The 25,674-nt window shown below is 41.8% G+C and overlaps 1 protein-coding gene across 2 annotated transcripts in view; it reads right to left on the bottom strand.

Annotated features, from left to right (window-relative positions):
* Positions 1-1,614: 1,614 nt before the first annotated feature.
* sorcs1 (sortilin-related VPS10 domain containing receptor 1) overlaps positions 1,615-25,674 on the bottom strand; it is a 176,824-nt gene continuing 152,764 nt past the window's right edge. The window contains exons 19-27 of one of the 2 annotated variants that reach the window (XM_085913215.1): positions 17,779-17,965; positions 17,370-17,503; positions 16,493-16,619; positions 15,446-15,558; positions 10,248-10,382; positions 5,413-5,512; positions 4,625-4,730; positions 3,943-4,100; positions 1,615-2,127 (exon numbers count right to left, since the gene is read on the bottom strand). In XM_085913215.1, coding sequence (XP_085769341.1) covers positions 2,066-2,127; positions 3,943-4,100; positions 4,625-4,730; positions 5,413-5,512; positions 10,248-10,382; positions 15,446-15,558; positions 16,493-16,619; positions 17,370-17,503; positions 17,779-17,965 — 1,122 coding nt within the window. In that variant the 3' untranslated portion in view covers positions 1,615-2,065. The remainder of the gene's footprint in view (positions 2,128-3,942; positions 4,101-4,624; positions 4,731-5,412; positions 5,513-10,247; positions 10,383-15,445; positions 15,559-16,492; positions 16,620-17,369; positions 17,504-17,778; positions 17,966-25,674) is intronic. The other variant, XM_085913216.1, reaches the window with a different exon arrangement.

Below are 25,674 nucleotides of genomic sequence, written 5' to 3'. Positions count from 1 at the left end.
TCATTTTGGAGAAATAATTAAACTTGACTTCCGGAAGGGTCACACCCACCACCTTCCGCTGACCGTCGACGGTGCTGTGGTAGAGAGAGTGAGCAGCACCCGATTCCTGGGGGTGCACATCAGTGAGGACCTCTCCTGGACCACCAACGCTGCGTCGCTGGCGAAGAAAGCTCAGCGCCGCCTGTACTTTCTGCGGAAACTCAGGCGAGCAAGTGCTCCTCCCGCCATCATGACCACATTCTACCGTGGCATCGTTGAGAGCGTCCTCTCCAGTTGTATCGCTGTGTGGGGTGGTGGCTGCTTTGAGTACAACATGAAGGCCCTGCACCGCATAGTGAACACTGCTAATAAGATCATCGGGGCTCCACTCCCCTCCCTGAAGGACATTTACGCCTCCCGTCTCACCCGCAAGGCGGCCGCGATTGTGTGTGATATGAGTCACCGCTCACTCTTTGTTTGAACTTCTGCCCTCTGGGAAGCGGTACAGATGCCTGCACTCCCGCACCACCAGACTCAAAAACAGCTTCATACTCCAAGCTGTCAGGATCCTGAATTCCCTCCCCCCTCGGCTGCATAACGTCTTTTGCGCTATGGTCTGGCTGTCTGCTATTAGCACGCTTGCTCCATTTTGCTCCTCTTATTTGTCTATTTATTTATTTATTGTTTATTTATTTGGGTTATTTGCTTATTACTTATTCATTGCTCGTCTGTTCGTTTTTACTCTTTGTGCTATTTGATTGTAAGTGTTGTGTACTGTGTCTAGTCACCGTAGGACGGTGGGAAACGTAATTTCGATCTCTTTGTGTGTCTTAACATGTGAAGAAATTTACAATAAAGCGGACTTTGACTTTGTGTACAACCACAAACGTTAATACTATTATACTGCACTTCCAGCTTGAAAAGGCAAACGTCTCTACTTCTTAGACGTCAACATGCTGAAAACGTGACTTGGTCCCAAAATAAAAACCCAAAAAATAAATAAAATAATAAAAGATTATAAGACTGACATGAATAGAATGTAATTTGAATGATTTCATGATTATTTGCTATTATTTGCAGTGCATTTAATTAATCTCTACAATGTGTTACATCACAGCAGCCACTCTGTGAACCTGCTCTGGCGGCGCACTTCTTGCGGCCGCCCTCCAACCTTGTTCCAGCGGCGCAAGCTCTGAGGACGCCGTCCGCCCTTGATCAGGTGGATGAACTGCGGCTGCCCTCTGATGCTGATCCGGTGGAGCACACGCTGCAGCCACTTTTCCACCCTATTCCTTTGGCGTAAGCGCAGTGGCTGCCATCTGGCCCTGCTCCAGCAAAATATGCTCTGTGGCCACCACCCGACCCTGCTCTGGTGGCGCAAGCTCTGCAGCTGCCCTTTGCCCCTGCTCCGTTGACACACGTGCTGTGGCCGCCCTTCGAATCAGCTTCAACAGCACATGCCCCACCCTGCTCAGGGTCCTCATTTTAAAATATTTCATAATATAGTTTCAATCAGTTAGAGCATTATGATCATAACAACAAGGTTTAAAACTATTGAGCGTAAAGTAAAAAAAATATAAAGAGAAAATATGTTGTTTTTTCTAACAATGCAGCAGCGTTAATAAAGCACTGTAGTCTAATTTAATTTTCATTTTATGTAACACTTGTTATTGAAATACATACTGTATATTATTAACAGATTGACATTCAGAATTTACAAATTAAATAATTAACATCAAGAACAAATATATATTAAGAAATAATTAACTGGCGCTATTTGCTTCACACACACCATATAAGTCTCCTTAGGTAGGCAAAACCAAAACATTGCTTCTTATGACATTTGTTACCTTTCTTGATCATGCCATTATTGAAATGTTGGTGTGGCTAGTATGAATTACAATCTAATAAAAATAAAATTTATTGGATATATTTTTAAAGAAAAGTTTCCTCTGGTTTGTAATAGAGTACACTATATGTCAGCACAGTCCAACATGCACAGGTATAAAGCTAAAAAACACATTATTGTCCAACATTATTGAAAACAAATGTATGATGCAGCAGTAGTGGTGTTCCAGTTCATAAATTAGACGACATACGAGGATAATTCTGTGGAGAATTTCACATGAACATGTGGTTTCTTACATCCTAAGGGAAACAAAGCAATAATGTCATTTTATTAAATGCAAAACTTTGCACACACGATTAGGATTTTGTGGTGATATATTTTAGGGCACAGGTGTCAAATTCAATTGATCATCTCATCAGCAAGCTCTCCAGGAACCTGATCAAGTCTGTTGAAGGAGTGAAACATCTAAAACATGCAAGACAGGTCCTCGAGGACCAGATCAGGTGAGAGCTAGCACACAATAATTTAACATCTTGGCAGGAGTGAGATTAATGAATACCTTTCATCAAAAATACATGATTTCAGGTTAACCACAGGTCTTTAGTTTAAAATGTTTAACAATATCTCCCAAAAGATGAATGAGTACATTGTACATCATATCTAAGAACAACATTTGATTCATGTTTTTTTTTTTTTTTATTTATTGTCATTTCGGGGAATTTCTAGATAAGAGAAATGGAGTGCCTGTTGTAATAGGGAAGCAACGGAGGCCAGGCCAAGCAAGGCCAAGTTTTACAGTATTTTGTTAATTCACAGAGAGCTAATTGTTGTTGTTGTTTTTTAGGCAAAGTAAATGAACTTGGACATCAAGATAGGTTTATTATCACACCCACCCTGACACTACAACAAGGGCTAATATATTGTAGGCATTGGTCAACTGTGAAAGAATGTGCTTGTTTTTATTTTATTTTTTTTATTCAGGGCTATATAAATAAATTTAACTTAACTTTGTTGAGAACAATGGTAGCAGTTAATACATGCAATGTCTGATCATATTTATAAAGCGCAAAACAATCCTTTGCTGAAAGAACTGTGTTTTTTGCCAAAACTACTTATTTCCATAATATTTAAGATTATTATTTTAGTGATTGACTGAAATATTGACAAAGAATTGATTGGTGAGATGGCAATGGTGGTGAGAATATTAGCAACAATTTGATATATCTGAACTATGGCTCTATATTCATAAATACGGAGATGCGCTTGAGTGTAAAAACCTGCACATGTTGATTTTTGTGCCGGTGCAAGCCTCATTTAGTGTGTTTAGGAATCTGGCAGAAGAGCGGCATGCTTTGCATTGCGGTGTACCGTGGGTGTTAATTTGACACGTCCCTATTGCAACCGAGAATTTGGAGGGTGAATGTAGACTAAACTTCACTCCTGCTGGTACCAGATCTGAATATTGCCGCAGGTAATGGACAGAAATTTGGATTCTGAAATTTTGGATTCTGAGAGGATACTGGATTTAATTCCTAAATATGACAACAACTTCAGAATCATTGTAGAAATAAATTAATTGAAAGCATTATTATTATAATCGCAGCAGTGATCTATGATTGGCTTAGCCAACTTTAAATCACGTGCTCAACAAGGTTCCTTATAAACGTACATTGCATGCTTCTGCCTTTCGCAAGGACTCCAGCAAATCAGCTTTTCTGCCATGTCAAGATCGTGTGTCTTGTGCACTGATTTTATAGGTTATAAAAGAGGAGACATTTCAATTGGCTGCAAATCAAGTCAGTTATATTCACCCCCACGACGGTGCCAACTTCTTGCTTGCAAACACACTAAGTTGTGACAATACCAACACTTGGTGGCACTGCATATAATTAGACCTGTGCTGGGCACAAATATAAAGCTCTTAGGAGTCACAGATGTATTGCTCATCATACTCATGTTGCTTTTAAGTTTCCATGCACTGCTGGACTGGATCACTTAAGTTCTAAAAAATAAATAAATACAAAAGTGCAGTGTGAGATTCATGAGAGAACATGTACACAATCACAGAGGTATGACAAATCCTAACAAAACTGAAACTCCATAAACATGTTTACCGATGAGCCGTGAGTTAAACGCGGTGTCCAAAGTCTCCAAAGAATGAAACACGTCCCGCTGGGAGCTTGGCGTGGCTTCTGTTGGATTAGCTGGATTTATCATTTCTTGTTCCTTTTCGTTCTGCATCTGCGCATAGACGTTGAGGCCTGGGATCTTCCTTAAAAAAATATTTACATTGAGGCAAATGGATAAAGGGTGGAGCTCAACTGATATAATAAAAGTGAGGCCACATCTCACATCTCCTATTCGCTGTGTATTTTTGGGAACATGTCAGAAATTACCCGTAAAGGTGATAAGGTTTTCCTTTTGATTGTCTGAATTGTCATGATACCTACTGCCCTATTACTGTGCAACAACACATTGGTGAGAAGACATTTAACATTTGAGAAAGGTTATCTGTCTACATTTAAAGGGCTTATTATCGATAAACCATGACGACTGACTGCCATTTATTTTGAAAAGAAAGAACAAATCAGACTTCCACAAAAGTTCAAAATGAGTGCGGTGAACATTATTCATCTCCATCGAATTGTGCTTAAGGTAGCAGCTATCAACACGAAATGCAACCTCACAAGATGCTTTTGTTTACATAGCTGTCAAGTTCCTCATCAACAAGCTACAACACCTTTCACCTTCTTCCCATGTGAACTCCTACTCATAACATTTCATGAATATTTTTACCTCTTGAATTTATAGATGACAAATACAGCTAAACCCACAACCACAACTGATAGCAACATCAACATGGCAGGGGTACTGTGGTTCTCGCTGCTGTCCACTAGCGGTGCTGCAGAGGAAACATAACACGGAAGTAAACATCGTAAATGTCACTATAAAAACAACTTATTTCCATGCAACTAAATAATGTCGTGTGACATTTCCATTCTGGAATAACAGTGATTCTAATACTTTAACTTGTCGAGTAGGGAGTTTATTTACTCTTACGAACTTCGTCAGGCACAACAGTCACAATAAATCAGAATAATACCACATTTCTCCATGATTGCTTCCTGTATAAACACAACATGTCACGTCTCAAGTCACTAGCCCAATCACGACTCACCAGTTTTCTGAAGCTGGGCTGTGATTCTTTGTGACCTGAGACCTGGCAACTGTGAATTCATTTTTAGTCAACAGCAAGTAGCAAAATGGCCACCACATGAGATGGATAAAAATGTGTGTGTTTTGTTGCTTGACTCATATTACACAAACACAATATTAATCAGAATGCTGTGACTCGTGAGGGCACATACAACATATTGCAAAGAAAATTTTAGGGTTGACTTCTTTAATAAATAATGAGGTTGGCATAGCCTATATGTACTTATACATTATACAATCCATATCCACTAAAGAATAGGTCAGACAGCTTCCCAAATGCTTTCTGTAGGAAGGCACCTAAAATACTTAGTTCACACTTAATTGAAGGATTGGAAAAATAGTTTTACACTAATGGCTTTTCCACTAACCTGCTGATAGATGTGCTGCATAGACTGTGACCTGGACTCCAGGCCGCAGGGTGAACTGAACCAGATTTTGATTCAAGGCACTTAGCATCATCTCGGAGAGCTGTTGGTACAAAGAATGAAATGTGGTTTGATTTCCTAACCCTAAAACAGTTTTGTATCATACATTCAATTTTATTTCACGTGTTTTTTTCCACACCAGAACAATCTTTGTGTTCATGGAATTTTTATGTGGGACTGTCTGTGTTGTGACTTTGTCAAAAAGATGAAATTACCGAAAGTATGGTTTATTTCCTAAAAAGATTTTAAGCAACAGTCTTTACAATGATTTCCAATGGGGAAAATTGGGATCTCTTCCTTCCAAGACATCATCAACCAAGACCCCTCCATGTATTGGTGTGTGGCTCTATTCGTCATTAAAAGTGGGTGTTTTTAAAGGGTTGTTGTTTCATTATTTCTCCAAAATGAATGGATAAAACACAAAATGCTAACTTTTTACATTTTCCTGCTAAAAAAATTAAAAACACTGGGCTAGTTCGTGAAAAATGAACCATTCTTGGTCAACCTGCCTTTCAAAACTATGTATGTTCAACAAGTCACATTGTCCTCAAGAAATTGTCTCATTCCAATCCTCTTCAGGACATGGGAAAGCCAAAAGTGATTTCATATTTTTTTTTGTACATACTGCACTGTGCAGAATTATGAAGTGTGTATTTTGACCGTATGGTCATTTTATGCATATTTTCCAACTCTATGCTGTATAACCTTGAATGAAGTGATGACATGTATTTATATAATGGAAGATAGTCGGGCCTCAGCAGATCAAGACCCTATATACAAGTTATACAAAGTTACATTTGATTCGATTCAATTCTATATCAATGTGCATAATTATTAGACAGCTTGTTTTCTTCAGGCAAAATGGGGCAAAAAAGACATTTAAGTGACTCTAAAGTCAAAAATTGTAAAAAGTCTTTCTGAGGGATGCAGCGCTCTTAAAATTGCTAAGATATTTATTTGGGGGTGATCACCATACCATCAAATGTTTCATTGCAAAGACACCTAAATCTCAATTTCACGTTGACCTCTTTGGAGTCCAGAATTTGGGAATCATGTTAATCCCGAAAGTGCTTTGTAAAGAAAATGTTTTTTTTTTTTAGAAAGGCATATTTTTAGGCAGCCGAAGGGGTCAGTTTACCATCCGTCACCTTGAATGTTACACACACATTGGAGTCTGTTGACATTTTAATGAAAGAGAAGCAATACGCAGATGACAATATCAGGTGGATTGAATAAGTCATTTTGATGCTATGTAAATTGGATGGAAGAGAGAATAAAGCAGCCACTTGTTCTACTACTGTGTCCGGCCACGGTATTTGACTTGAGTGACTGTGTGGATGATGTGCTTCCGCGAACTTCTCCCTTTTCGAATCAAATCCTAGATGTCTATAACATGTAATGAAGCAGTCTTAAAGAAGACAGATCATGGAAAATACAGGTTTTTTTTTTAGATTAGATTCAAATTTATTGTCATTGTACAGCACAAGTACAATACAGCGAAAACAACTTTGACATCCAACCAGACGTGCAAAAGCAGTAAAGTACAGAGTAAAAAAGTAATACTGAGCAATAGGTACAGTGCAATTAGGTAAATATGAGGTGTGTAATACTATGCGGGATAATAAACATTTTGCTTTAATATTCATTTTCTTGTGCACTTGGAGTCTCCAAGATCGTAGAAAAGTGTAATCTATCCCTGCAGGTGTTGCTAAGATACTTTTATGATCTTGATTTTGGATCACCAGCTTCTTGACCTACAAGAGACAGCGTGTGAGGCTGGGGAGCATCACATCTGATACCAGGACCACCAATACTGGCGCACCTCATGGGTGCGTCCTCTCCCCACTGCTCTTCTCTCTCTACACCAACGATTTCTCTTCAGGTGACTCCTGTGAAGCTCCTGAAGTATGCAGATGACACCACTCTCATCGGATTGATCGGGACAGTGACGAGACTGCGTATAGACAGGAGGTGGAGCAGCTGGTCCACTGGTGCAGCCAAAACCACCTGGAGCTGAACCCGCTCAAGTCCGTGGAGATGACAGTGGACTTCAGGCGAGACCCTTCACCACTTTCACCCCTCACTATCCGCAGTAATACTATACTCTCCTCAGACACCTTCAAGTTCCTGGGTACCACAATCTCGCGGGACAATAAAAAAAACAATAAGCTAGTCTGCTGTGTTTGGTAGCAGCATTTGGTAATCTAACCCCCCAATTCCAACCCTTAATTCTGAGTTCCAAGCAGGGAGGCATTGGGTCCCATTTTTTATAGTCCTTAGTATGACCCGGCTAGGGTTTGAACCCACAACCTTCCAATCTCAGGGCAGACACTCTACCACCAGGCCACTGAGCTAATAATTCTGCTCGCAATGTATAATACTGTTTTAAGTAGAAGTCAAGTAATTTTCTTTTCAATATGTTCTATCTGCCCCCATAAGTCTAAACATGTCATTCAATTAATGTTGAATTTGTGGAATATGAATTAACCTGTTATCTTTTGATCATGAGACTCTTGCAAGTTGAGCTGTGATTAGTCGGTACTTGAGCCCTGAGCAATTGTGATGTCATTTTCAACTGACAGCAAGTGGTAAAATGGGCGCTCCCTGAGATGGTTAAAAACGAGAGGATTTTGCTGCTTAACTTGTATTCCACCAACAAAATGTTAATCAAATCTCATGTTTAGACTATTGGGAACATATTGGGGACCATTTTGGTTAGACACTCCAAGTAAAGAGCCTGTAAATTTACTTCGTGTAGTCTTTCTCAAGACTATACATCTTTGAAAATGTGTGTGGTGAAAACATGCAAAAACCAAGAAGTATGTCATCCTCAATTGAGGATATAATCCAAGTGTGTCTTTAAACCCTGGCATGAGTCACTCTACTGAAGAAAAACCTAGGCAATTTCATTTTCATCTGTCGTTAACCTGCACAATCTGCGACTGAAGTAGACCATAGAATAAAAAAGAGGCATGCCTTTCTAGCACAATAAATGACTGAGTCTCTCACAATGATGCATTACAACAAAATTACTGACCCTGTGTTGGGTTTTGAGACTCTGCGTACAATATAATGATACTTTTGTTATTTACCATGGAAGTGGATGGCAAAAAAACGAGCAAATGGTCTATAATTAAGAAGAGTGTGGATATTTTGAGAGACCGTTGCCAATAATTAACATCCCATCCAATTGCCTTTCACTCCAATACAGATTTTTTTTTCGCTTGAGAAGGAATTTTAACTGTTTGTGGTGGTGGTGGTGGTGGTGGTGGTGGTGGTGGTGGTGGTAGTGGTGTGTGTGTGTCTGTGCGTGTGTGTGTGGGGGGGATGGTAGGTAATCACAGACATATGCCGAGGCAGACAATAATTGAAAGTCTTTAACTAAACCTAACATTTTGGACCAGTGTTCATCAGTCCCCCAATCAATTGATTTACTTTGCCCGTTCTGCCTCTGCCCTTTGTGCCAGGTTCTATATATTTCTCATTTCTCTTATCTCACAGTCAGATACAAACACAAAAAGATTAAAAACAACTAAAAATAAGATCAATTTAGTATGGTCAAGTCACATCACGCATGTTCCCTCCATGCGCTGACCAGCAGATGTGCTTTGACGCTATCACTGTTTGGGACTGTGGGAGAAATTCAAAGCGTCCAGAGAGAAGCACTCCAAACAAAACAATGAGCTTAATGCTTGAGATATTTCTGCTGTGAGGCACCCTAAAGTAATAACATATTTGTTCTACAATTCATGTACTGATTAATTTCCATTATGCATAAGCCACTTCTCTCATGTATCTCATTTACGGTTCTATCCATCCATCTTCTGAACCACTTAGTCCCCACGGGGGTCGCGGGCGTGCTGGAGCCTATCCCAGCCGTCATCGGGCAGCAGGCGGGGGACACCCTGAAACGGTTGCCAGCCAATCGCAGGGCACACAGACACGAACAACCATCTGCACTCGCACTCACACCTAGGGGCAATTTGGAGTGCTCAATCGGCCTACCAAGCATGTTTTTGGGATGTGGGAAGAAACCGGAGTGCCCGGAGAAAACCCACGCGGGCTCGGGGAGAACATGCACACTCCACACAGGGAGGGTCGGAGGTGGAATCGAACCAGCACCCTCCTAACTGTGAGGCGGACGTGCAACCCAGAGCCGCCATTTACGGTTCTTTGTAGATTAAATTGAGTTGCTTTATGGTCCCAGTGTCTAACAGTTAGTAAATGTATCTATGAATTTTAATATACGGTGTCCCTTTATGATAAGGTCCTTGAATAAAGATTTATTGCTGGATAGAAAAGGGAAAATGACCTTTTCCACGTGATTGACCACATGCAAGCGAACAAAACTGATTTCGTTTGCAATTTAATGTATCACTCATTCATGGGAATTTTCCCACAAATAGCAGCAGATCAAAGTTAATTACAATCAATTATTTGAATGTAGAACTCAAACATTCTCTTGTTCCCCCTTTAGCCAGAAATGATTCAGTGGTTTATCAATCACTCCGGACAATATCTATCTCCTTGTTTGGCTCCCACAAGATGTGCCAAAGGAGAGTTTCAAGATCATTTGCCCGGATAATTTTCAGATATATATCAGGTTTTATATCCATGAATATAATGAAGCAATTACTCAAGGATGGTCGAGCACTAGTGTATCAATACTGACATCTACTGGACAGAATTGACCTACACAAATATTGTCAAGAATTAGAAAAAATAAGGGCTGATTTGTAAACATGTTGACAGACAACGTACTCTACGAACAATCTTACATGATTTAAATGAGCAGACTTCTTCTTGTGTTCTTCTTCAATCAGCTGTCCGTCAAGCAGGAGAAAAAATTCTGCTGTTGTGGGCAAACCTGGGAGGACAGTTACCAGAAGATAATCCTCATTCACACCTGTGGCCTGGTAGAGAACATATAGAAAAATAAGTAAGGGTAATTCATAATGTGCAATTCCATGTGCAGTGTGTGTGTGTGTGTGTGTGTGTGTGTGTGTGTGTGTGTGTGTGTGTGTGTGTGTGTGTGTGTGTGTGTGTGTGTGTGTGTGTGCGAGCATGCGTGCATGCGTGCGTGCGTGGTGTTATATTAGTATTGGTCTGCTGAGAGGGAACCATACATGCATACTAATTAGATTTTCAACAAGAATGTCAATTAATAATTTTCTATTGATTTTGAAAAAAGTATTATATAAAAGTATTTGTCCCCTTACTGATTTCTGTGTTTTTTTTCCATATTTACTACTCACAAATGTTTCATTTTTTTTAACCATTCTGAGGTAGACTGCAATTTTATATATCCTTGGGTTTTCTCAGTGTGATATTGATATCAATTTGATGAAATGAAAATGATAAATACGCAAACAACATAGAGTAATTGGGGAGTTATTACTTTTTTCATTGCACGATATATAACATATCAGACATACAATGTATACATCGACTGGCAAAGAGAGCAGAATTATACGCCCAATGTCACTTAGATATTACAAACGATTGAATGTGTTTTATATATTGCAATGAACACTAGTATTTTTACTCATTCAGGTCATTGCACTTCAAATATTTGCTGTTATGCAAGTTGCTGTCATGATCCGTCTTCGTTCGTTTCCTTGTTTTAGTGTTGTCATGGTTTCTGTTCGCGTCTCTGTGTGCTCACCCCTCTCCTCCTGTGTCTACTCACAATCTATGTACTAATAATCACAGTCACCTGCCACTCGTTACCTGTTGCGTATTAAAATCCTGTCTGCGTGTCACTCTTGTCGGATTAGTTCACGTCACTCGTCTTTCTATTCTGTCTAGTCTTGTTTCATTGTGTTGGAATAATCTCGGGGGAAGCCTTGGCCTGCCAGACCAGGAGGCCTTATCTTTACTAGTTTACGACTCTCCTTTAAACTAAATGCTTTCTATTTGGTTCAAGGAATGTCTTTTGATCCCCGTCAGCCTTATGTTTCCTTCCTGTCCTTATGTTACTTTTATGTTTGTTTTGTAAGAAGTCTTCACTAACAATGAGCAGGGCTTCTTTGTGTAGGCAAGATGTCCTTTGTTTAGTTTAAAGGGACCTCATTCCTTTTAGTTAACTGTAGCTTTGATTCATAGATTGTAGATGATCGAAACTGGTTATATACAGTTTGAAGTGGTCACATTAAAGTTATCCCATATTTACTCAATGTTCGTTTAAGGAACTGTATACCAGTTACCTGACATTTACTTAATATGTGTTGAAATGTTTAGGTAGGACTAGATATTATTATTATTATTATGTGTTGTGTTAGTTTACTAAGAAGATAAACTTAGCGAGGGTTTAGTTGCATTGTTCCACAGGTAAGCAGCATTCAACGTGCTTCAAGTTATCTGATCACAGTCGAGGAGGAGTCAGTCACCCATGGAGAAGACAACTGGTTGAGGGAAGAGAACAGACTCTGCAATCCCAATGCGGGGGTCAAGGGCCGACAATTAAGTGCTAAATCACACCACACTACATTCCTTAGCTTATCAGCGTTGCTACAGCCACGATCTCCCCTCCCTTTAGTGTAGCAACGCGTCTGTAACCAGGGCATCCAAAACATTAAAAAGAGGAGCACGTGGAGGAGGAACTCAGAACTGATGGAGATTGTAACTGAGCTTCCTTTCTCTATCGTTCTCCTCGCGAGTAAACTCATCCTGGTTGTCTTCTCCTCTTTGTTCCAGCATGTGATTTAATGTCTGATCATATTTAGACCTAACACATTGTTTCAGTTGCTCTCGGTCTGTTTCTGTTAGTTTGCCGGTTCCTGCCCGTTTGTTCCCCTCATCTTCCCTTCCAACTCCCTTTACCCTCAATAAACCCTGGTCCAAGCTGCATTTGGTCGCCTTGCTCCATTCCCGACCGGGACAGTTGCAGATGTGGTTTGGTTTTCATCTTGTCATATTTTTGATTTTTTTCCTAGCTGGAGGAGTCATGGAAAACTGATGTTAATCATAAATAACAAAACCGACATAGCGGCTAGTAGAAGGAAATACTGTGTATTGCTTTTGGGCTCAAAGTGGATTTTTTTCAAGAATACATGGGTGGATATGATGCAAGATTATTACAATTATTAAAATGTATTGCAGAAGAAGCCAATTAATAAGGCAAACTCTGGACTTACATGCCTTTGAAGTTTGAACTATACATCTTGCTTGACAAGCAGCAAAAGCATTGAACTGCAACCGCCGCTTTAATAGATAGATTTAATAGATCGATTAATTCTAGGAATTCTACTATATTAAAATCACTTCCAACAAATATATGAATGATAACATTTCTAATATTTAGCTCTTCGGCATTTTTTTAAACAGAGAAAAAATTAGGGGCAAAGACAAGCAAATAAATCTTAAACTATTTGGAACATCCATCCATCCATCCATTTTCCGTACTGCTTATGCTCACGGGGGTCGTGGGTGTGCTGGAGCCTATCCCAGCTGTCATCAGGCTGTAGGCGGGGGACACCATAAAACGGTTGCCAGCCAATCACAGGGCACATAGAAACGAACAGTGCGGCACGGTGCCACCTCATTTGGAAGTTATGTAAATAAAATAAAAATAAATCAATTTATAAATGACACTAAAAATACCTCTGGTTTTGTACTTTTTGCTGAAAATTATAGGAAGGTAGAACAACATTAAATCCTTAGCAATGCAATGTAAACAAAAGCTGGACAAATAAAGCACGCTTTGTCAGGTACACATGACACATGGTTACATGTCTCTGGTAGGTTACTGGGAAGACTTGTTACTGGGAAGTCACAGCTTCACTGGATAAACGGTGTAAGGACACCATGCCCAACACTTAGATGGCATTTAGCATGTACTGAGTGCTGATGGTTGTTCGTGGGTGTCCCCTGCCTATCGCCCAAATTTAGCTGGGATAGGCTCCAGCGTGCCCGCGACCCTCGTGAGGAGAAATCGATTCAGATAATGAATGAATGGATGGATGGATGGATGGATGGATGGATGGATGGATGGATGGATGGATGGATGGATGGATGGATGGATGGATGGAATTGTTAGGATTTGTTTGGAATTCTTTATTGTAGTGTTTAGTTAGTGGGTCTGGGTACAATTAGATGTGTTTTGTTTGTTGTTTTGGCCTGGGCTTACCCTCAAGCAGAGCTTCTTGTTGTGTCCTGTTTTGTATTGTTTTGTGTCTGTGGTATTAAATTCACACAACAATTATTGTGTGTGTGGTCTCACTTTGTGTTGCGTTGCCTAACCCATGACTAGGCCATAACAGTGGGCAACACAAATGTTTTTAAACTACCTTAATTTTCGGACTATAAATCGCGTTTTATTTTCATAGTTTGGGTGGAGGGGCGACTTATATGTGAATTTTTTCAAAATTTTTCAAAATTCAAAAACCGCGATGTAGTAAAACCGCGATAAACGAACCGCGATTTAGCTGTAACTGTAAGTGACGTCAGCGGCGCCGCGCAACGGTTGTTTACATAAAGGACAAAGAATTCGATCACGGGATGACGAAGATGACGAAGGGCCCCACGTTTGGAGGATTTAATGATTTGGAGTGACACAAGGTTTGAAAAACGTATTTATGTTACAGTTATTTGATATACTTTATTTCATGTAGCAACCTGTATATTTTTTTAATCATTACAGTTCAGTAGTTGTTGGCTTGTTGAACTCTTGTTTTGTTAAATAAAGAGTCGTTTCCTGGTACTTTGTTAATGCTACAATATACTAGATCTCTGCGGCGCACGCGTGGCGTTGTTGACATAAAGGACGAGGAATTTGATTGATGGATTTAATGATTTGGAGTGACACAGATGGTTTGATAATATGGCTGTTATATAAACCCGCGTCTTTCCTGGTACTTTGTTAACGCTACAATATAGTTATATACTAGATCTCTGCGGCGCTCGCGCAGCGTTACTGACATAAAGGACGAGGAATTTGATCGATGGATTTAATGATTTGGAGTGTCACAGATGGTTTGATAATATTGTTGTAATATGTGTATGTAATATCGTTATATGGGTCTGTGGAATAATTAGAAATGCAATTTACGAGTCCGACGTCAGCGGCGCGTCGCATATGCGGGGCATGCGCGGGGCATACGCGGCATTGTTTACATAAAGGACGATCGATGGATTTAATGAATTGGACTAACATGGTTTGATAAACGTGTTATTTATCCATCCATCCATCCATTTTCTGAACCGCTTAGTCCCAACGGGGGTCGCGGCGTGCTGGAGCCTATCCCAGCCGTCATCGGGCAGTAGGCGGGGGACACCCTGAACTGGTTGCCAACCAATCGCACGGCACACAGAGACGAACAACCATTCGCACTTGCACTCACACCTAGGGACAATTTGGAGTGCTCAATCGGCCTATCAAGCATGTTTTTGGGATGTGGGAGGAAACCGGAGTGCCCGGAGGAAACCAACGCGGACACGGGGAGAACATGCAAACTCCACACAGGGAGGGCCGGAGGTGGAATCGAACCCGCACCCTCCTAACTGTGAGGCGGACGTGCTACCCACTGCCCCACCGAGCCGTATTATTTATGTAATACTTATTTGAATACCTCTGAATGTTACGTCAGGCCTGTTCTCAGCTCCTCGTTGTATGTCACGTTAGCATACCGTATCGTTTAGCCTGTTATTGCTGGTTCATGTCTGTTCTCGGTGTTGGATTTTGACAAAGAAATTTGCCCCATAAGTGTGACTTATACTCCGGTGCGACTTATATATGGGGTTTTTTTTTCACTTTATTGTGCATTTTATGGCTGGTGGACTTATACTCCAGAGCGACTTATAGTCCAAAAATTACGGTATAAATTTCTCCTGCACTCTCTGTCTCGTGATCCATCATCATGAAAGTCAAAATCACTTTCAAAGCCTCAGAGAGGTCATGCTGCAATTACAGACTGTGATATTCAGCCATGCTGACAGGAATAAACATACTTTCATGAAAGAAGCAGGTGATTTTTACCTGGATAAGTGAATTCTTGATGACTCGGCTCACATCCAGCCTCCACTCTGGAACATCAGGGTTGTGGTCGTCCAAGTTTGAAGAAAAGCCCAGCAGATGAGATTGGAAATATTCTGTATGAAAAGAAAAACAAACTCTTTACTTTGTCATTAGAAGCCAATTTACAGATTCAATTAATCTGGATCCATTTCTCTTTTGTCTGCTTCTGGTCTTTAACAGGACAAGAGCCAGATTCTTATGTGAATCACTTGACAGAGTTCTTTACAGTATCAATCTGGTACTCCACTGTGATCTGCTTGGGAATTTGGGACAATTAAATATAATACTTCAAGCTGATTGGACGATGTGACAAATTGTGCAGCCTACCCAACTTTGGTTTTGACCAATCACGGTAACGGAAATCCTATTCTAGAATGTAAAGAAGCACAAATGTATTTTCCAGCTAAAAAAGCACACAGCACCTCTTACTGCTCTTCTTTCAAAATGAAACTGTGAGTAACTCACCGATAATGGAATTAATTACAGTGTCCATGCATTCGTCCACCGGTGTCGCTAGTTTGGTTGGTTTAAAGTGAGAATTCTGACTTTCTGACTTTAAAGTTAGAATTCTGACTTTATTCTCAGAATTCTGATTTTAAAGTGGAAATTATGACTTTATTCTCAGAATTCTGACTATAGAGTGGGAAATCTCACTTTAAAGTCGGAATTACGATTTTAAAGTGAGAATTCTGACTTTTTTTTCAAAATTACAAAGTGGGTTACAAACTGGTTAACAATTATTGAATGACCGGAGCTAAAAAAAAAAGAAAAAAAAAAAAATGCTGCAGGCCAAAACCCAACGGCTGTTTGATGAGCGTTTCCTCAGTTGCCGGTATTCCTATCTCTTAAGCAGCACCAACAAGTAGGAATGATGAGCAGAGCAATCATTGCAGATTGCAAATATTATATTAAATACCTGACTTGATCCAGGCTGGCGTGACATTGTTTCATGTTTCTTGTCTTCCTACAACAACAGAATCTCACAAACAGTCAAAAAAGTTGTCTCACCATGGATGGAGATGGCCTTTCGCTCCTGCAGAATAGTATTCCCTACAGACACCTGCACAGTGACTGTGCTGATGCCTTCCTGGGGAAATGTGCATGTCACACTTGCCTCAAGTGTGATTATGGGCTGCTGGGAAATAAAGTCACAGAGAAAGTTGAAGAGATTTGAGAAAGAGTCAGAATCAGAACATTAGGGCTGCCATGAGAGCACCTTATCAACAGCCAGTTAACATCTCACACTGTTGTTTAAAATACAGACGCGTCAGACACACAAACATGCACACCGCAGGCACACACAAGAACTCGCACGCACACACATAAAATCATTTTTGTGACAAAAAATGTTCAGACTTATTTTTTGTTTCCTGCCATAACTGAAGAAACAAATCTTTCCAACGAAGAAGTAAGAAAAAACAAATCATAAACAAAGAAATAATAAACACAACAGAGGTGCCAATCAATAAAAATTCACTCCTTCAAAAGATTTATCCGAACTGTCTTTTTTTATTAATTCTGTCAGGAACGTTACAGGAGCACTGAGTAAGTGTATGTTTCTTGGATTTGATCATATGGCCTTTGCAAGTCATTGCCAAAGCTTTGAGCAACTGTGATGTCAATTCGGCAAGTGACAAAAAGGCTGCTCCATGAGATGAATAGAAATTGGTGGATTTTGTTGAAAGAATTTATGAACACAATTTGTGACAAAGGGAAACCTTGGGTGAGTCCAAACCTAGAAACGAATCTTACTGACTACTGGCAATGTAATTAATTGCACTAAACAAATGAGATGGAACAAGTAAACCATCATGCTGTAAAATATTATAGTATATGATCAGAGGATTCAGTACAGACCTTGAAACTGACTGTATCTACACATTACCTCAGTGCTATTTCCAATCCACCAGATATACGTAACTGTTCCCACTTGGTTAGGCCACAGAATCGCTGTCAGGTTCACTTCCTTATTCTTCACAGCCACAAAGGGAGCTGAGAGATGGATGGATTCCAGCGGACCTACTCAAAAACACAAATACTTGTTCATAAAAAGGTTCATTTTAGTCCTGATTTTTTTTTAAGAAATATGTTGGTCAGTTCTGAGAATTTAATCTGTATCATTTATGATCAGCAGCATCCCTAGCCTGTGGTCTACCATTGTGGATTTTCAGAATAGTTAGGTATTGTCAAGCATAAAGTAATATATTCAGTGTTTTTTTAAAAAAAAAAAAGTCAAGAGAAATGTAATTTATACATTTGTCAATATACTAAATATAAGATTTTGCATATCTCACAGATTATGTGTAGATAGAGAACCGCAGTCTCTGTTCCGAGTCTATTTGTTCCTGCTGCAGTCACCCGATAGATCCCCACATTTTTGTAGATGTGTTTGATCCCATCTTCAATGGAGCTCAGATTCGAATATGTCAAAGCATGACCATCTCCAAAGTCCAATGTTACACTTGTTCGTGTCGCATCACCCTTGAAAGGAGACAGGAGATCCAAAGGTCTGTTCTGCAGTGTACAAAATCATATGCCATTTTAAGTATGATGCACGACTGTCTTCTATGAGGTGATTGGTAGTTGTCAAACATACACAAAATGTTGGGACAAGCCAAATTCTTAATTTTTCTATCTTAACAATAATGCATCAGATTTATGTAGCGCTTTTCTGGATACTCAAAGACGCTTTACTATGAAGACATTATTCCTACACTCACATTATGGTGGTGCTAAAGTACGTAAGAACCCACAGCTGCCCGGGGGCAGGCTGACGAAGGCTTGGCTGCCAGAGTGCGCCTACACCCCCTCATTTGAAACCAGATATACTACCGTATTTTTCGCACAAAAAGGCACACTGGATGCTAAGGCATTGATTTTATTTATTTTAGAAATGATTTCATGTATAGGGCGCACTGGAGTAAAAGGCGCATAAAATAGAAGCTTTATTGCAACAAACTGAGGTTGACTAGGGTTGCGGTATGCATCCACTCGCCAATAACCAATGAGCCCTCTGTAAACAATCGCGTTTCTCAAACTATCTCCTATAAAATGATCAGAACTGACTAAAGTTCGATCTAACGCATAGGTACTGCTTACCTATGTTTCCCTTCTATATCGATCCGTAAACTTACTCGAAACATTAACAGAGCAGCCTATTTTGACATGAAATAGCCTCGTGCGTATAGCAGCTATCACTATAGCATTAGCAAAGTGTAAACAATCGCGTTTCTCAAACGAGCTCCTATAAAATGATCGGAACTGACTAAAGTTCGATCTAACGCATTGGTACTGCTTGCCTATGTTTCCCTTCCATATCGATCCGTAAATTTACCCGAAACATTGACGGAGGAGCCTATTTTGAAATGAAATAGCCTCACGAGTACAACAGCTATTCAGTGACGCTCCCTGACCACGGTTGGCGTAATGCTGGGAAGCGATGTGACCTTATAATTTACTAGTCGTACTAAAATGTACTGAAACATTTTGGCAGAGCACTCTGTACAACCAGTATGGATCAACAAATTCATTAATTGATCCATATATCACGAGTACAACAGCTATTCAGTGACGCTCCCTGACCACGGTTGCCGTAATGCTGGGAAGCGATGCGACCTTATAATTTACTAGTCGTACTAAAATGTACTGAAACATTTTGGCAGAGCACTCTGTACAACCAGTATGGATCAACAAATTCATTAATTGATCCATATATAAGGCGCACCTTATAGGTTTTTAGGTGTGCCTTATAGTCCGGAAATATACGGTACACCAGTGTAGTATATATATATATATATATATAAACCGTATTTTTTGGACGATAAGTGGTGTTTTTTTTCATAATTTGGAGGGGGGTGCGACATATACTCAGGAGCGATTTATATGTGAATTTTTTCACATATTTTCAAATTCAAAAATCCACGATGTAGTGAAATCGTGATAAAAGAACCGCGATGTAGCAAGGGATTACTGTAATTTGAACTGCAAGTGACGTCAGCGGCGTGGCAGTTGTTTACATAAAAGACAGGGTTTGATCACGGGATGACGAAGATGGCGAAGGGCTCCACGTTTGAAGGATGTAATGATTTGGAGTGACACAAGGTTTGAAAAACGTGTTATGTTATAGTTATTTGATTTTATTTTTTTTTTCGTGTAGCAATTTGTATATGTTTTTATTATTCCAGTTCATTAGTTGTTGGTTTGTTGAACTCTTGTTTTGTTAAATAAAGAGCCGTTTACCAAACCCACGACTTTCCTGGTACTTTGTTCACGGTACAATATAGTTATATAATAGATCTGTGTGGCGCATGCGCGGCGTTGTTGACATAAAGGACGAGGAATTTGATCAATGGATTTCATGATTTGGAGTGACAGATGGTTTGATAATATTGTTGTTATATGATAGTTATTTGATATATACTTTATATATCGTTATGTGGGTCTGTGGAATAATTAGAAATGCAAATCACGACGAGTCCGACAGCGGGCGTACGCGGCATTGTTTACATAAAGGACGATCGATTGATTTATTTTATTTTATATATATAAGCATTCAGTTGAGTATTTCTGTTGTTTTAGTCATTTATTTGGGCTTTGCACCTTTACCTTTGTACTTTTATTTCCCACATTCTAAATGTTCTCTTGTTTTTTGGGCAAACAAGAAATAATACATTCACTAAAAACTAAAAGTTAGTTAAGGCAAATATATGCGTTGTTTTTTTTTTTGTACATACCTCATTTGTACATGCTTCGTTTCCAACCTTAGTCTGGCACTTACAGTAGAAATTTTGTGTTTGTACATTCTGGACCACAGTCATGTTTTGCTTTAATTTCATTAAAGAAAAGGACGATTCAAGCAATTTTGTCTTGTATTTAAGAGTGTACGGTGATAGCACCTGGATACCAGTGTGAATGGACCATAATCGTGTAAATAATTGTGATTTCAATATTGAACAAAATATTCATGATTATGATTTTTATCCATAATCGAGCAGCCCTAATTGAATTGACTGTCCACTAGATTAATAATGTAATGGGTTATGTTATAGAGCACATCCTGAAAAATCTAATGTGATCATACAAAATCAAATACAAATTTTGCAGGGGCATTTCTTTTTTCCAGTTGACAAAGTAACCCATCAGGTTTATTTCTCAACTGGAATACGTATTGAAGTTCTGTTTTTTTGCCACTAAATGTTGCGTTGATCCATTTGTTAAATTAATCATTGTTTAAAAACTACCATCTAACAATCAATCAATCTGCTTTATTGTCGTTTCCTGTTACCAGGCAACAAGACATACCTAATATTTCAATTGGCACAAGAAACATGAAAAACAATGACCAAAAAGGGGAGACAATGTGTACAGGCCTGCCGGCATTGGCCGCAACAGCGCTCCGAGATCTCAGAAAGAGAACACAAGGGAAGAGTTGGGGTTCCAACTACTCTCTTTGATAGAGAGTATTTTGAGTCCAGAAAAAAACTCAAACACACAGCATACAATCAAGGATAAGTACAACAGATCTCGAGACAAAACATGTCGTGGGCCAAGAAGATGGAATGTGGGGGGTTGTGACAAAACCGGGCTGATTAGCAGCTCAGACCAGGAGCGCATTCGTAGTTCTGATTTTGTCCCGGGGGGTCCAACAAAGGCAGTGATGATAGATGGGTAGTGTATGTGTGTGTATGTGCTCGTATCAGAGCGTCCAGAGCTGCTTCGCAAGTATCATCGTCCGATACTGTTTACAGTGAATAAATTGTGTTAAATAACTGTTGGTGCTTATGGTGTGTGTGATGATAATGGAGCTTACGGTCCTACTACAGCCTTTTTCCCATCGAGTTTTCATCCACTCTCTTACATACTGTCAGATTAGGGTTAGGGTATCTGAAGCAATAACCACCTGTCACAGTTTTGCCCAGCATGTCCCCCAACATTGTCATTGTAGCCTGCAATGGGCAATACTGGGAAAATAGTGTGGCCAAAAGGCCACACAAATTGTTCATAAGTTTTTTAAGAATTAAAAAAAGAACTGAAATCAACTTAATATGTTATTGTAGTTGCTTTAACCACTTTAGCAAAAATAATTTAGATAATGCAGTGTATCAGAATGCATGCTAGATTAACTGAAACCAGCAATAACTATCCATTTCATCCGTTTCAAGTGAGCATTTGATTGCAATTTTGGAAACAAAATAAGGACCCAAGATGGGGGGAAGAGGCACTTTCATATTATTTACAATTGTCATGGTAAAATCCTCTTACACACACATGAGACACACATACGTACACAATTATGATAAATGGTTAACATCAGAAATACTTGTTAGGATTATTTTACTGAGCCATTACGGTAATCGCTATGCCTTACAATTGTCAGGACAGGGCATCGGGCTAATTATCCTGACATGAGAAATGAGCTTAACCTGATTTTATGGACAGGAAACGTTTTCTTCTCTGAAAAGGCATTGACCACAGAGGCTTATGTTAGAATAAACAGGATACTTTTCTGTGTCATTTCTGTTTGGTGACGCACTGTGAAATTGTAATGTAAAAGATGGGAGACACATAAATATATATTATAAATTATATATACATACATACTATACTACTATACAGTTACTATACTATACTATACAGTTACTAGAGCATCAGCATAGATGCTATAGTAACTGCAAATAATAACACATTGAGTAACAACACATACAAGTAAAGCATTTAAGATGAGCTGCATTAAAATGTACTTCCTTGAGTCCAGCAAAAAAAAAAAAGTGGTCTGAGATTTTATTCAAGACTCATACTAAGAATGTGTTTAGAATTCCAGTTGTAATTTAAAAAAAAAAAAGAAAAACCGTTTTTATGCTCAATAGGTGACAGGTGTAGTATTTTTAATCCAAGAACCTAATCCAGGATGTATATGTACATATATGTATATATGTATGTATATATATATCCTCGGTGAGTCGCCACCTTATTGTGGTGGAGGTGTTTGCGTGCCCCTATGATCCTAGGAGCCATGTTGTCTGGGGCTTCATGCCCCTGGTAAGGTCACCCATGGCAGAAGGGTCCTAGGTGAGGGGCCAGACAAAGCACGGCTCAGAAGACCCCTTATGATGAAAAAAATATATGGATGTCGTTTTCCCTCGCCCGGACGCGGGTCACCGGGGCCCCTCTCTGGAGCCAGGCCTGGAGGTGGGGCTCGAAGGCGAGCGCCTGGTGGCCGGGCCTTCGCTCATGGTGCCCCTATGAGCACAGGGCCTTCGGTCTGTGTGCATAGCCCGAAAAGAAAACGTGGGTCCCCCTTCCAATGGGCTCACCACCTATAGGAGGGGCCAAAGGGGTCGGGTGCATGGTGAGCTGGGCGGCGGCCAAAGGCGGGGACCTTGGCGGTCCGATCCCCGGCTGCAGAGGCTGGCTCTAGGGACATGGAATGTCACCTCTCTGGCTGGAAAGGAGCCCGAGCTGGTGTGTGAGGCAGAAAGGTGCCGACTAGACATAGTCGGACTTGCCTCCACACATAGTTTGGGCTCTGGTACAAGCCCTCTTGAGAGGGGCTGGACTCTCTTCCACTCTGGAGTTGCCCACGGTGAGAGGCGTCGAGCAGGTGTTGGCATACTTATTGCCCCCCGGCTGGGCGCCTGCACGTTGGGGTTCACCCCGGTGAGCGATAGGGTAGCCTCCCTCCGCCTTCGGGTGGGGGGGACGGGTCCTGACTGTTGTTTGTGTCTATGCACCGAACGGCAGCTCAGAGTACCCACCCTTCTTGGGGTCCCTGGAGGAAGTGCTGGAGAGCGCTTCTTCTGGGGACTCCATCGTTCTACTGGGTGACTTCAATGCTCACGTGGGCAACGACAGTGAGATCTGGAAGGGAGTGATTGGGAGGAACGGCCCCCCCGATTTGAACCCGAGCGGTGTTCTATTATTGGACTTCTGTGCTCGACACGGATTTTCTATAATGAACACCATGTTCAAGCATAAGGGTGTCCATGTGTGCACTTGGCACCAGGACACCCTAGGCCGCAGTTTGTTGATCGACCTTGTAGTCGTGTCATCGGATTTGCGGCCGCATGTTTTGGACACTCAGGTGAAGAGAGGGGCGGAGCTGTCAACTGATCACCACCTGGTGGTGGGTTGGCTCAGATGGTGGGGGAAGATGCCGGTCCGACCTGGCAGACCCAAACGCTCTCTGAGGGTCTGCTGGGAACGTCTGGCAGAATCCCCTGTCAGGAAGAGCTTCAACTCCCACCTCCGGCAGAGCTTTTCCCACGTCCCGGGGGAGGCGGGGGACATTGAGTCCGAGTGGACCATGTTCCGCGCTTCTATTGTTGAGGCAGCCGACCGGAGCTGTGGCCGTAAGGTTGTTGGTGCCTGTCGTGGCGGCAATCCCCGAACCCGCTGGTGGACACCGGCGGTAAGGGATGCCGTCAAGCTGAAGAAGGAGTCCTATAGGGCCGTTTTGGCCTGCGGGACTCTGGAGGCAGCTGACAGGTACCGGATGGCCAAGCGGAACGCGGCTTCGCCGGTTGCCGAGGCAAAAACCCAGGCGTGGGAGGAGTTTGGCGAGGCCATGGAGAATGACTTCCGGACGGCTTCGAGGAAATTCTGGTCCACCATCCGGTGTTTCAGGAGGGGGAAGCAGTGCACGGTCGACACTGTTTACAGTGGAGATGGTGTGCTGCTGACCTCGACTCGGGATGTCGTGAGTCGGTGGGGGGAATACTTCGAAGACCTCCTCAATTCCACCGACACGCCTTCCATTGTGGAAGCAGGGCCTGAGGACTCTGAGGCGGACTCCCCAATCTCGGAGGTCGAAGTCACTGAGGTAGTTAAAAAACTCCTCAATGGCAAGGCCCCGGGGGTGGATGAGATCCGCCCGGAGTTCTTAAAGGCTCTGGATGTTGTGGGGCTGTCATTGCTGACACGCCTCTATAACATTGCGTGGACATCGGGGACGGTGCCTCTGGATTGGCAGACTGGGGTGGTGGTTCCCCTCTTTAAGAAGGGGGACCGGAGGGTGTGTTCCAATGACAGGGGAATAGCACTCTTCAGCCTCCCTGGTAAGGTCTATTCAGGGGTGGTGGAGAGGAGGATCCGTCGGGAGGTTGAGCCTCGGATTCAGGAGGAACTGTGTGGCTTTCGTCCTGGCCGTGGAACATTGGACCAGCTCTACACCCTCGGCAGGATCCTCGAGGGTGCATGGGAGTTCGCCCAACCAGTCCACATGTGTTTTGTGGACTTGGAGAAGGCGTTCGACCGTGTCCCTCGAGAGGTTCTCTGGAGGGTGCTTCGGGAGTACGGGATGCCGAGCCAACTGATAAGGGCGGTTCGGTCCCTTTATCACCGATGCCAGAGTTTGGTCCGCATTTCCGGCAGTAGGTCGGATTCGTTCCCAGTGAGGGTTGGACTCCGCCAAGGCTGCCCTTTGTCACCGATTCTGTTCATAATTTTTATGGACAGAATTTCTAGGCGCAGCCGAGCCGTTGAGGGGGTCCGGTTTGGGGACCTCAGCATCGCGTCACTGCTTTTTGCAGATGACGTGGTGCTGTTGGCTTCTTCAGTCCGTGATCTCCAGCTCTCACTGGAGCGGTCCGCAGTCGAGTGTGAAGCGGTCGGGATGAGGGTCAGCACCTCCAAATCCGAGTCCATGGTCCTCGGTCGGAAAAGGGTGGAATGCCCTCTCCGGATTGAGGATGAGATTCTGCCCCAAGTGGAGGAGTTCAAGTATCTTGGGGTCTTGTTCACGAGTGAGGGCAGGATGGAGTGCAAGATCGACAGGCGGATCGGTGCAGCGTCGGCAGTAATGCGGACTCTGTAATGGTCCGTTGTGGTGAAGAGAGAGCTGAGCCAAATGGCAAAGCTCTCGATTTACCCGTCGATCTACGCTCCTACCCTCACCTATGGTCACGAGCTATGGGTCGTGACCGAAAAAACAAGATCCAGGATACAAGCGGCCGAAATGAGTTTCCTCCGCAGGGTGTCCGGGCTCTCCCTTAGAGATAGGGTGAGAAGCTCAGTCATCCGTGAGAGACTCGGAGTAGAGCCGCTGCTCCTCCACGTTGAGAGGAGCCAGATGAGGTGGCTCGGGCATCTCATCAGGATGCCTCCTGGACGCCTCCCTGGGGAGGTGTTCCGGGCATGTCCCACCGGTAGGAGACCCCGGGGACGACCCAGGACGCGCTGGAGAGACTATGTCT

This window comes from Syngnathus leptorhynchus, chromosome 5 (assembly GCF_054491065.1).
Source record: "Syngnathus leptorhynchus isolate UIUO chromosome 5, UIUO_Slep, whole genome shotgun sequence".
NCBI classification, from domain to species: domain Eukaryota; kingdom Metazoa; phylum Chordata; class Actinopteri; order Syngnathiformes; family Syngnathidae; genus Syngnathus; species Syngnathus leptorhynchus.
Note: the sequence above shows the minus strand (reverse complement) of the source record. Positions and strands in the feature narration are given on the sequence as shown.